At 47.3% G+C, this 12,212-nt stretch overlaps 2 protein-coding genes across 4 annotated transcripts in view; one reads left to right on the top strand and one right to left on the bottom strand.

The window, feature by feature from the left end:
* The window catches only part of Sap47 (Synapse-associated protein 47kD), a 36,653-nt gene extending 31,374 nt beyond the window's left edge, over positions 1-5,279 (bottom strand). For all 3 annotated transcript variants that reach the window (XM_037223937.1, XM_037223935.1, XM_037223936.1), the window contains exon 1: positions 4,748-5,279. In XM_037223937.1, the coding sequence (XP_037079832.1) occupies positions 4,748-4,950 (203 nt within the window). In that variant the 5' untranslated portion in view covers positions 4,951-5,279. The remainder of the gene's footprint in view (positions 1-4,747) is intronic.
* Positions 5,280-5,648: 369 nt separating this feature from the next.
* Vha14-1 (V-type proton ATPase subunit Vha14-1) lies at positions 5,649-11,747 on the top strand. Its single transcript, XM_037224928.1, has 6 exons — positions 5,649-5,776; positions 7,887-7,959; positions 8,705-8,786; positions 9,112-9,194; positions 9,612-9,734; positions 11,280-11,747. The coding sequence occupies exons 2-6, from the start codon at positions 7,909-7,911 to the stop codon at positions 11,307-11,309; spliced, it is 369 nt and encodes a 122-aa protein (XP_037080823.1). The 5' UTR covers positions 5,649-5,776; positions 7,887-7,908; the 3' UTR covers positions 11,310-11,747.
* Positions 11,748-12,212: the final 465 nt, after the last annotated feature.

Genomic DNA, 12,212 nt, shown 5'->3' on the forward strand with positions numbered 1-12,212 from the left:
GCGCACTCGGCGCCGACCAGCGACGCCACGCGAAACAAAACATGCGTGCACCGATGACCACTGATACCAATCGGGGCAAACATGCCTGAAAACCGAAAACAGATGTATATCGATTTGTTTTCCGGTCAAACGCGTTAACACTTCGGACATTTTCGGGACAAACATACTGTTTACTGTTTATGCCCGTGAAGTGCTGGCTAACGATCGCCGGTTCCGCTGGGACTGGCGGCTGCGAAGACAGCGGCATGACAGCCGGGCGAACAAGGGGCGGCCGACGGCGGGGGGCGGCCTGGCGATCCAAGGGTGGTCTGCAGACAGGCCCGCAGCGCCAGCCGTGCCAATGTTCAGCAGACCCCCGCCGTGTGCGCGGCGGCGGGGGTCTGCCAGGACACGTGCAGCCAGCGGCGGCCGCGCTCCAGAGCTGACCGGACGGGACCGGGACCGGGACCGGGACCGGGACCGGGACCGGGACCGGGACAGGGACAGAGACCGGGACCGGGACCGGGACAGGGACAGGGACCGGGACCGAGACAGGGACAGGGACCGGGACCGGGGCCGGGACCGGGACCGGGACAGGGCCCGGGACAGGGACCGGGGCCGCGTGCGACGGTACCCGATGGAAGTCCAGGTGGCGCGCGGCACGGCCAGAGCAGCGGGCGGGGGTGTCACCAGCACGGCCGCATCCGTCAACACGTGTCGGCGGGCGAGACGTAGGCGGGAAGCCTGACAGCGTTGCGGCGCATCCGATCAAGTCGGCACAAGGACCTCATCGCGTAGGCAGATACTGACTACGGTCTTCGCTACAAAATTACACTTCTTATGGCGGACTGATAGTGCTGTACCCGCAACAGGCTTTGAGCCGCAGCTTCGACCAAATCCCGCTCTCCGCCAGCAGGCGCAATGATATCGAGACATGGGATCTGTGAGCTTCCTCGTCAGGCGGCTGAGCCCGCTTCGAACCATGCAGTTCGTCGATCACGAACGTCTTTCACCTCACGGAGTTTGACCAGGCACTGAAAATACATCAGCGTTGCAGCAAATAACATCCGTGCTGCGAATTCGGCGCAACCGGCTCTTCATCACAGATCAAACGAGAACGGAATGATTCCATTTCTGAGCCCGCCAATAGCCGGAGCAACTCGACGCGAGATGTCCGGCCGAGGTGCCATTCGGATTTAGACTCCTCTGAGGTCTGAAGTTGAAGTTATAGGGCTCGAACACTCTGATACAGCTGAAAAGCGCACGGGCCAAGGCAAGCTCGGCGGCGTAGCCCGGCGCAGATGGCGAGGGACAGCATCGGCTCGACCAGCCGGCCGGCTCCCGGCTACAGCCACCCACCCCTCACGACAGGGACCGACTGGCAGCGCGGAGTTCCGTCCAGCCTCGCTCAGTTATTCTGAGAGCTGCGCTGATTTATTCGGATCCAGTCATTCTGACGCCTGTGCTGCACTCCCGAACGGCGGAGCGTCGAATGCCAAACTATTCAACATAAAAATGAGGTCCACCTCGTGCCATATATTACCATAATGCTTGAGTGCACCCTCGGAGGATTTATTAGTGGCTGCTGCAATCTGAGGCCGGCTTAGCTTGGAGTATATAGCCTTTTACATCAGCGTTTTTTCGTGACGACCGACCAAAAGAGAACGCGGCAAGACGCAGAAATTTTCTCGCCACATTACTTGCCAAAGGACCTTACAGACTCAGTTACAAGGTGAATGACCGGATTATGCATGCAGATATGCATGCTCCCTGCCTGTGCCATGAAGAGTAATAGGCTTGGCTTGCTGATGCACTGGTCACAGGCCACAGGTCTGTCATTAACAAACGAGACAATAGCCCTGCCCGCTACCTGTTATTCCATGCTTTCCAGACAATTTAGGCTGACAACGCATTCACGTTTTTGTTCACGGGTGCCTCGTTTTGTTCTGTTCACAGCTTGTGAAATAAACGTGACTAGATTGGAGCCTGTCCCAACTTCGTGAAATGCGACAAATCAACATTGCCTTTTAATGATGTTTGGCAGTCAGTGGTTCACATCAAGTTTGCCTTGCTGTATGCTGTTCAACTCTTGTTCATAAAACAACTTGACATACATGATCAACTATATACTCCTAACTGTAGGAACTTTTGTGTATCTTTTATATAAAACAAATGTATGGAAATAACCTTATTCTTAATCTAGAGATGTGTTATGCCTTATCACCATTTACCTGAGCCAAGCGCTATATGCTGTTTAACTTGCAACGTCTACCTCCTACCAACATCAACATTTGACCCACAGGCGACGGTGATTCATCACCTTTGACATCACACACTTCTGGCACCCCAGGGACTGTCCAGTCAGGTTTCAGTTGTAGGGCACTGAGTATACCACTGCTGAGTTGAACCACTGCTTTCCCTTGAAACACAAAACCAGAGGGTGGCCTGTCAAAAGTTATTCATATTTGATGGTGTGTCTGGTAGCAATCCAAACATCCCATGCTCAGACTGGTATTAACCTTGTTTTATATCATGACATATGTCTGCATCTCTTTCACTGCATATATTTCTGGAACCGGAGCTCATGCTGGATAGTGCTCATGTGACCCTGGCTCGCACCATGCATCATGAACTTGCAGGTCAACAGCAGGATTTTGTGGAGAAAGACTAACATGCCAAAGCAATTGACATAGTTCGTCCAGTCCTCCAACCGCATCTGACCTCAAGTAGTTGCTGCCACAGCCACATTTTCATCAGTGGAAGATGGCAGGTGTGAACATGAGTTGGGCACCAAATGACCACCGCAGTCTGTGCACCCGTAAACTTCAGTAAACATCAAAAAGTGGAAGTGACTCAAGCCCATTCATCCCACCACAGATTGGATGAGAATCTGGCTCTGCAACCAATTGAGCTGTAGGGGTGGCATTTATTGAGGAATTCCCCACATGCCACAATGGCATAAAACTGACCCTGAAGGCTGAAGTTGACACAGAAGAGTGGCAACTCAATAGACCAAGAGATAGGTTCCAGCAGGCCCCAAGAACCATTTCAGTCCCATATCCACTATATTTATTGATCCCAGATGCCCTTACATTGCTAACTGTACATCCTATCAAATGCTACATGCAATGCATGCAGCTTGATTTGGGGTGTAAATTATGCTTCTCAACTAGATCAATACGTAATTTTGCAAAAAAAGGCCGTGCATCTAATGGAAAACGTGTTCCCTCCACAAAGCTCCAAGCCAATCTTTAAATGATGCCAACTTTTGAAATTATTGGATATCACTTAATCCCAAATGTAAATTGTGATGCACAAATTTCTAACTTCACAGCTTCCTGCATCATTTGTTTAGTATACAAGCTCTATGAATCAAATGAAATGGACATGAGGAGATTAAAACATCTAGCACCTCTTTGCCTGCTTCTTTCTGTTCATTTCCATTTCCTAGCTGGGAGTGCTGTGACTTCATTCCATGTTTTCTGGTGTTAATGTGTGGGTCTGTTGCATTGCTGGGATACAGGGACAGGCACCCCTGATTATCCGTTCTTGGATAACGGTATAGAAAAAATACAAAGCACACACCACATATGTGTAGAAAATGTAACATCTGCAAGGCATGAACTTCTTGACAACATCTGAAAATGAAATACATTGCATAAGCATATGGCCGACCAAAATTACCCAGAATGCCTCACTGCTTATCCAAATATTGCATTTGTGCCTGCTCCTGAAGATAATCTCCAGATTCTAAAAAATCACTTAGTCAACAAATTTGTTATCTAAATGTTTGGGACTTGCCCAAAAGGCAATTGTTGACAGTATTCCTACCAATGTTGGGATGAAAATCCTTCCCCTTTCAAAATAAGCTGCATCAGCTCATAGGCAGGTTAGATACTGCTGCTTTTGCACATTATCCTTATCTCTGATGCAAAGCAATGAAACACTGCCAAAGTTACAGTGCCACCACATGGTACTCATCCCATAAAAGGTCTATGTTTGATCAAAAATTTGAAGAATCATTAGATGTGTCTGGATGTTGAGGGAGGATGTGACCAAAAAGAAAACATAATATAAATTGGTATAGTACACAACATTGTACATGCATAACTCAAGCGATTTTGTGTTAGCCGAGCACCTTGGCTAGGACATTAGATTACAGATCATTAGATCTGTTTGGATGTTGAAGGAGGATGTGACTAAAAAGAAATACATAATATAAATCAGTACAGTACATAACATTGTACATACATAACTCAAGTGATTTTGTGTTAGCCAAGCACCTTTCAAAGGCTTAACCACACCACCACATTATGTTGTAGATAATGTATAGAGCAGCACCTTTCAAGGGCTTCACCAAATCATTACATTACATTGAAGGTACTGTATAAAAAACTGGCATATTCTCAATTCTTTCTTTTATTTGTGTAAATCAGTTCCAGAACCAGAAGAGCCAATCTGGGCTTAGCCCATGCACCTGTCAGCAAGAACTCTTGTCCAGCTTTAACTCTGTCTCAGAAGCCAGCAGTACCCATGACCTAACAGAACAATAAGACAGACTTTTCAGTGGGGAACCCACTGGGAATTAGCTGACAGACCTAGTGCCAGATCCTTAAGTACACCTTTGAGATTCACATCCTTCCACAAGCAGCCAGCCTCAGCATTTTGGTTGATGATCTGGACCCAATCACATTTGTGTGATGGCAAGTCCATCCCAACTTGTTTAGAGAATGTGGGGATGCGCAGTAGATGTGCCACAGATGCTTACCTTGACCGATCATCCTGCTCATCCAATGAACCTTTGACAGACTTCTGGGATGTTGGTGTATCTGTTTTAGACTCCTGTGTTTCCTTTTCCTTGTCAGAATGTTCTGAATGTTGCTCAGCAACTGGATTTTCAGCGCTGTCTGGAGTCTTCTTAGATAGTCCTCCCAGCCAACTGCTCATCTGATTTGTCACGTTCGAAAACATCTTGAAAAGTGACAACCAACCGACAAGCAAAATGCGTTCACTTTGCTGACCAAGTGTTAATAGCCACACCCCTATTTAATGGAGCTTTCAGGCCTCAGGAACTTCATTCATTCCTGGATCGCATCCAATGAAATCAGCCACCTTAGAATGACACCAGACGCCCTATTGGTGAGCAGCGCCATGCATCACCACGGAGCGCTCTCCAATGCAACACCTATTCTCTGCGTCCATCACTCCTGGTGCTTAAATTCACAGACGCACTATCCTCTCGTCACCACCCGCCAGCACCAGCACCTTCAAGGCCCCAGTACGTGGTGCAATGTCAAAACAAACATGGCGAGAGGCCAGCTGACTTCTCCAGGAGGTTTATGTTTGGGTGTGTGTTTTAAAATTTATCCAAAATAGTCCGTTGTCTTCACGTAATATTTTCAAGCGTCTTTGCACTAGAATCAATCACTCATTTTGTCTAAGTTGAAGTATTCGCAAAAAAACACAAGTTAATTCTCTCGGGCTCTTAAAGTTATTGAACTTTTAATCCTGTTTTCGAAGAAAGTAGAAGAACTTGACCACCAATAATAAACCGCTGCTTCCTCAACTGAGAATGGTAGAAGTCACACGCAGAAGATGCCATCCTAATTCTACACAATACTTTTATGCTTGTTTGGCGCTTATAGTGCAAAAGCGTCGCACTGTTTTGTTTCGGAACGCTGCTGGCCCCTGGCCCTTTAACAGCGGTGAAAGCAGCAACACTTCGCGGGATTTTGTCAGTGTTGTTTGGGCTTTGCATCGGTGGTTGGAAGGCGGTATTTCGTGGGTTGTCGGTGAGGTAAGGATGTGGTTACCACATTTGCTTGTTTCGCGGTCAGCCGTGGAGTCGGTTACATAGCATCCTCTCAATGATGGCAGTATGCGTTTAGAGCAATTCGCAGTGGCATTAGCTGAGGTGATAAGAATATCATACAAATCAGAAGCTGTTAGAGGTAGGTGTTTGCTATTTTTGGGTTTTGTGTTGCAACCTTGAGTGGTCTTACTTCAGCCATTTTTATGCAGGAACAAATTATGACTTTTTCTGCTAGAATACTTTTGTACCCTGTCTGTGCCATACTGGATGTCTCTGTGACACCAATTAGCTGAACCTCACCCTTGATGTGCTGTGTCTAGGCTGGGTCAAGCTGTACTGAATTTCACAGCTGTTTTTATCTGAAATATTTATGGAGTATTTCCATATGAAATTACCTTTGCAGCATAATAGCTCCCAGTAACATAGGCTCAGTTCACTGAACTTGTCAGTGACTGTACCAAACTTTGTGTGCATATATTCATGCTGGAAATGGGCTAGCATTTTTATGGTGGTGTGACTACTGTGCAGAACATTTTATGTGTAAGGTTTGTTTTTACAGTCTATTATTGAATGCATTTTGAATAGCTAATAATTGGGCTGGTAGGTAGTTATATGCATAATACAACTGTGTTTTAAAAGCTATATTTGATGTATACAAGGAAGGATTTGAACTCCTAGCCTTCCTATAGGCCATATTATTGAAATAAGTTTGTGTGTTTGATATTGTGAGTACTTAGTTGACCTTCAGTATACCAGCATGGACATTTGATATGGTGTGAACCTAGCATTGATTATAGTGAAAAACTTCACATTTTGCTGTTGGGGCTGGGTGCATGAGTTACTTGTGGCCATCAGCGCAGCTTTGAAACATTAAACACCATGATACATTCTGAAGTATCAAGTTACTCATGAATATAAACTCATTTTCAAAAAAGTAAGTTCACTTTATATAACTTATGCTTGTATGCAAGTCTTAACTGGAGTGGTGATGTTTTTTAAGTGGATCGGGGTGTCAGTGAATGCACACTCAAGCTTCAGGTCATCGATTATCATAACATCAGGTCAGTTACATGTTAAGCAACTGTTCTTGTGAAAGTACAGTTCAAAAATCTATAAAAATCTAGTATGTACATGTGGTATTCATGCATTTATAGCCTGTTATATATTTACTAGGTATGCCAGAAGCTCTTATTTTGCATCTTAAACCCTCTCTCCCCTAGACAAAATGCATCCAAATCCCAGAATAATAACCAGTTTGTGTGCATGCTACTTTAAAACCAGGTGGACTGCTGTCTGAAAGCAGGCTACAAGGTGCTTTGTCTGGTTGCTGGTGTTTATTTTAGTACTGAGATTCAAATGATATCTCCATAAATTCTTGTGAATAGTACTATCATTCAGATCATTTACCAGTTGTTGTTGGTAGAAGATGATAATCAAATTGTTAAAATTTACAAGTCATGTGTTCCTCTTGCATTCCTTCTAGTTGCTTCATCATTTCTGTGTGGTAAGTTGTATGTGGGTATAATCATTTGTATTGGCATCAACAAATACTTGTGAAACTATTTAGGCCAAACATTTATCACTTTTGTCCAGTGGGAATAGGCTTAACATGAAATGTATAAGGGTATTCAATATGTTAGAAATAAATAGCATTTAACATGTATGTGTGGGAAGTTATTAATGCTTTTGCTCTGGATAGCTGCTTTGTTCTACATAGATAGGGTTTGCAGTGTTTTCACTGATCACAATGAAAGTGATTTTTGTGCTCATAATTGATGTTCTCAGTGGAGTTCCTTGGCTTTGATGTGCTTAGCTTGTTTTGTGGACACATGCTGCAAAACAAATGAACAAGATGTAAGCTCATTTGTTGTGTAGGGATCTAGTGCTATGAAGTGCCAAGCTGTGGCTGTCTGTGGTAAATATGTTCTCTCCTGGCAAGAGAACATGATGCCTTAGGTGAGAATTAAAGTGATGGTGTAATCTACTTCAATCTTACAATGTGCGGCACTCACTGATAAACCAGGCCAGACCAAATGGTTTGGAAATTGAAAACCATTTTTCTGTGATGTATTAACAAAAGCCATTGTCATTACAGACACTGAGCTTGAGAACCCGAAATGGCCATTGCAGCAGCACGAGGGAAGCTCATGGCAGTGATTGGTGATGAGGTAAGGTTATGGTGATCATGCTCATTGCATGCACCTATAATGATTGACCAATGATTCAGATGAAATATTTGTGACAGGTAGCAGATAGTTAGACACCATCAAGATCAGCAGATGTTTCAGCCATAGCTGGAAGTTTTCCCAAGCACTGACGAGGACCTATGATCCTGCTGGTATGCTGATTCCCTGCCCTTATAACAGCTGTCTCCTGCTAGATATGACATACAGGTCAACAACCATTGAGAAGGCCTTCATTAGTGGTATACACCATGATGCAACAGATTCTCCGAGAAGTCATTCTGAAGTGGCGTTTTTGCGGCAATTTTCCGACGGATATATTTTACATGGGAAACGTGGGAGGCGCTCTGCAATATGCAGACTGCATTCGTACGAATCGCCGGCCAAATTTCGCGATTCAAGTTGTATTAATCGCTGGACGCGAAATAACAGTGAGCTTGGATGCTGTGTGTAATATTTCAGTTAAAAGTTTCATGTGTGGTTCATGTTATCACACACAACTGACCGTTGACAACCCGGAGTGGTAAAGCGGCGATAGACGCAGCCAGCCCGGCTGGGCTTGCCTCCCTCCCTCTCGTGCTCCCTCCCCTTGAGAGCGACACCCGGCTGTCAAGGGATGAGCAATGCTGCCGTCAGGCGGTGCTTGGCCCCGTGGCATGTGATCTCGGGTGCCTCTGTGACAGTGAGAATTGTAGCCATTGTGATCATGTGACCTGCCCCCTGTCTGCAGGATACGTGTGTTGGATTCCTGCTGGGTGGTATCGGTGAACTGAACAAGTCCAGAAAGCCGAACTTCATGGTCGTGGATAAGAGTGAGTTGCGCGCGTGTTTTACTCCACGATTTGCGTCGCTCGTCGGGTGGATACTGTGACTGTTGAATGCTGCGTTGTCACACCGACGTCCCACTTACAAACGCTGCTCTTCGTTGCTGGCCTACGATGCCTACCCACTGGGAACCGAGAAATGTAGCACATTTTATTGGGCAAGTGCTTTGCCCTTGTTGGTTAATGGTGTGTTCTCCTTGCTGCATTGGAATCTTGGTATTTATAGTGGCACCGATGGTTTATAAAATAGGTTGTACAGCATTGTCCTGGCGATTCATTTTCTCCTGATGAGTGACAATGGCTTTCATTTCAGATACGCCTTTGAATGACATCGAAGAATGCTTCAAGAAATTCCTGTCTAGGGACGATATCGACATCATCCTGATCAATCAGATCGTAAGTTCATTTTCTGAATATTCTGGTGATGTGATGTTAGCTGTCCAGTGAGGCTGCTTTCTCGTTTTTCGGTGTGAGAGTAAGTCAGTGCCGTTACAGCAAGCCAATTAGTGTCGTCCGGTGACCAATCTGTCACCGCCCGTCCTGATCACGATTTTTATTTACTATGTGCGCCACGCTCCCAGCGGGTCGATAAGCATGACGTGGCAGCCGAGCCGTCCCTAACAGCGGTATGGACGCAAGAATTCAATGTGATTTGTTAGCTGCAGCTACAGCGTGAACGCCAGCCCACCAAAGCTCCTCAACCACGATCACAGATGTCGCTGACGTCGATGCGTTAGCTCGCTATCGCCATGTCCGGGCGCCTGCCTCAACTTGTCCTCACCAAGCCTCGTGCGGTGTCGCTTGCTCTGATAGATCGCCGAGCAGATTCGTCACGTGATCGACAGCCACAGCAGTGCGCTGCCGGCCGTGCTGGAGATCCCCTCCAAGGACAGCCCGTACGACCCCACCAAGGACTCGATCCTGCGCAGGGCCAAGGTGAGTCGTCGGGCCGGCGCAACACGCGAGGCTGGCGCACCATTGAAGGCGGTGAACGACCCCCCTCCTCCGGTGGTCCGACATGTCCGGATGTTTCCTCGGTGTGGTATATATTTGGCCTGGCACTGCCCGACAGCATGTAAAGGAACTCTGTAGGGTGAGGAATGCAATAGCTAAATGCCTGAAAAGTCTAATAAATGTGTCAATTCCTGAAGAGTGATACGATAAAGATTGGCGTGAGATACGAAGGTGCTGTTACAAAGACAATACCTCAACAGATCATTCAGAACAGAACATCGTCATGTAGACTAACTTAATTGTTGTAATGAGCATCTCTGGTTTACATGTCAGTAAGGCGTTTTTTAAGGCATGGGTCGAACGAGGCGACAGTGGCCATGATCAGGCGAGAGGGCCATGGCGCCAGACGCTGCTGGCAGTGTCTATGATCAATGCGTTAGAAAGTTCACCTGTCAAGGGAATATCACCGATGTGTGCCCACTGATGCAACATGGCCGCGCTAATACGCGAATTGCGTTGCATGAAAAGTGTCTGGGTGTGATTCCGGCCAGGCTCGGCAAGTTTTATGTAAGGTATCGATGAATGTACAATGATTTGCGGTTTGGGCATGTTTCATAGAGTTCTCGTGAAGAACACTAATATTTTACGTGGATGGGGTTCGGGTTTCAATTGCAAATTAAACTGCTCACCTGTGTCGTTTTTATCGCCCGGCGTTTCTTGGCTGAGGCCACAGTCTTATGTTCGAGGCCAATGTCAGAGAATGTGGCCCTGGCCTCCCTCCGGTCGATGACCGGTACGGGTTTCGACCGGCCAGTTTGCCGTTCTGTCAGTGGAGTTGGAGCTCCAAGGTGAAGAGTCGGTGCATTGGCCCGCGCCCTGCAGCCGGTCTCACGTCTCCATCCGGTGTTGTCGATGCGACCTGGCGCCAGTCCTCGGGAACGCGCCGGGACGGACGGATCCCTGGTGTGCGCGCGAGGCCGTGTGACCTCGTGCACACCTCAACTCGCGTGTTTCTCAGTACGATCTTCCGTCAGAGTGTGTTGGTCCCATGTTGAGGCGATGTTGGATCGTCTAGTTGTGGGCCTTTTTACCGTATTCTTCAGCTTCTCTGCTTTTTCAAAATGTTGCTTTTCATCTAAATCGAGCGGAGAAAGGTGAGACGGTTGTGCTGTTGCCATTTGGCAGGAAAACTCTACCTACACTTGATCAGACAGCTTGCATGCAAAGACGTTACGAAGTATTCAGCACGACCTTCGACGCATTCCTCCTTTGGATTCTCAAAACTCATTGCGATGGCTGTTGTTATTGGTTTGTAGAATGCGCGGTAGTCCGACCGCGCGAGCCAGGCCACTCAAGTTTAAAACTTAATCATAGTTCCGTCAAGACTCTGGAGCCGCTGCATCGCTCGGATTCAGCGTGTTATCGATTATCTGGCGGTTTGATGGCGTAAGATTGCCGACGCCTTAGAACGTTTCCACATAGGTGCATGCACGATCCACATTAATGCAATGCCTCTTTCATTTGCAGGGCATGTTCAACGCCGAAGACTTCAGATAAGCGGCAGTGGTTTCCCAGCTCGTCAGCCTGTTGCCGGTCGAGCGTGTACATCGCCGCGTCGCCGTCTGCCCAGCGGTGTACGCGGCAGCCGGGTGGTGACCTTGTAGACTCCGATTCAGCAGCCATCTCCAGCTGGTCACGTGATCGTGCGTGCTCGTGTGTTAGTTTGTGTGTGTGTGTCAGCGTCCCGGCGTCATTCCGGCCGTCCGCCGGGCTTGTCTGGCGTGTAGGTGTGGGGAAGAGTCCCCCGTGGCCAGCCATCGATTGGGCGGGAGCCGCAGTATGGTATCTGTTTGACGCTGATAACATAAGACAGCTTGAGTGGTGTCGAAAATGTCCTGGCCATCTTAAGAGGTTGGCCGGACGCTGCGCGGCTCCCAACTACTGTATATGATGTCGGAATGGGACAAATATATGAACAATGCATCGGACAGAAAAGCGCGTGCTCGGATTCTCTAATGGTAACTCAGTGGTGTCGTCTCTGTCATTCCCACCGTACTTCTCGACCACTACACGAATCTGAGAAGCGAACAGGCGATATACTGGGCTTATGAAGGGCGTACCGGAGACACCATGTTATTAGACGTCAGACGTCATGTTGACCTGGCTTGCAGTTAGGAAACAGTTCGCCGCTAGTTTTCTTGAGTGGGCAGCTTGGCGGTGATGCATGTTGTAGTCCGTTCACATTGCAATCACCTGGCGAGCTCTGGGGTGTCCATATTCAAACACTGACATGGATACAATGCATGCATTCATGGTGTATTCACGATGTACACGAAGGCGTGCACTGATGTGGCGTTCTTCGCGCTGGGCGGGTATCACGTTGCACGAATATCACGCCATGCGTATAAATAGTTCCTAGCGTTCAGCAGGGCAGCCTTACAGTTCAGTATTTTGATGCCA

This window comes from Pollicipes pollicipes, unplaced genomic scaffold (genome assembly GCF_011947565.3).
Source record: "Pollicipes pollicipes isolate AB1234 unplaced genomic scaffold, Ppol_2.1 Scaffold_4881;HRSCAF=5763_pilon_pilon_pilon, whole genome shotgun sequence".
In the NCBI taxonomy this organism is placed as follows: domain Eukaryota; kingdom Metazoa; phylum Arthropoda; class Thecostraca; order Pollicipedomorpha; family Pollicipedidae; genus Pollicipes; species Pollicipes pollicipes.

Excerpts from the sequence above, each read along its gene's own strand:
- Vha14-1 (XM_037224928.1), top strand. The coding sequence starts at position 7,909 with ATGGCCATTGCAGCAGCACGAGGGAAGCTCATGGCAGTGATTGGTGAT. Across the intron at positions 7,960-8,704 it reads TGGCAGTGATTGGTGATGAG|GATACGTGTGTTGGATTCCT; the intron begins GTAAGGTTATGG and ends CCCTGTCTGCAG. Across the intron at positions 9,735-11,279 it reads CGATCCTGCGCAGGGCCAAG|GGCATGTTCAACGCCGAAGA; the intron begins GTGAGTCGTCGG and ends TTTCATTTGCAG.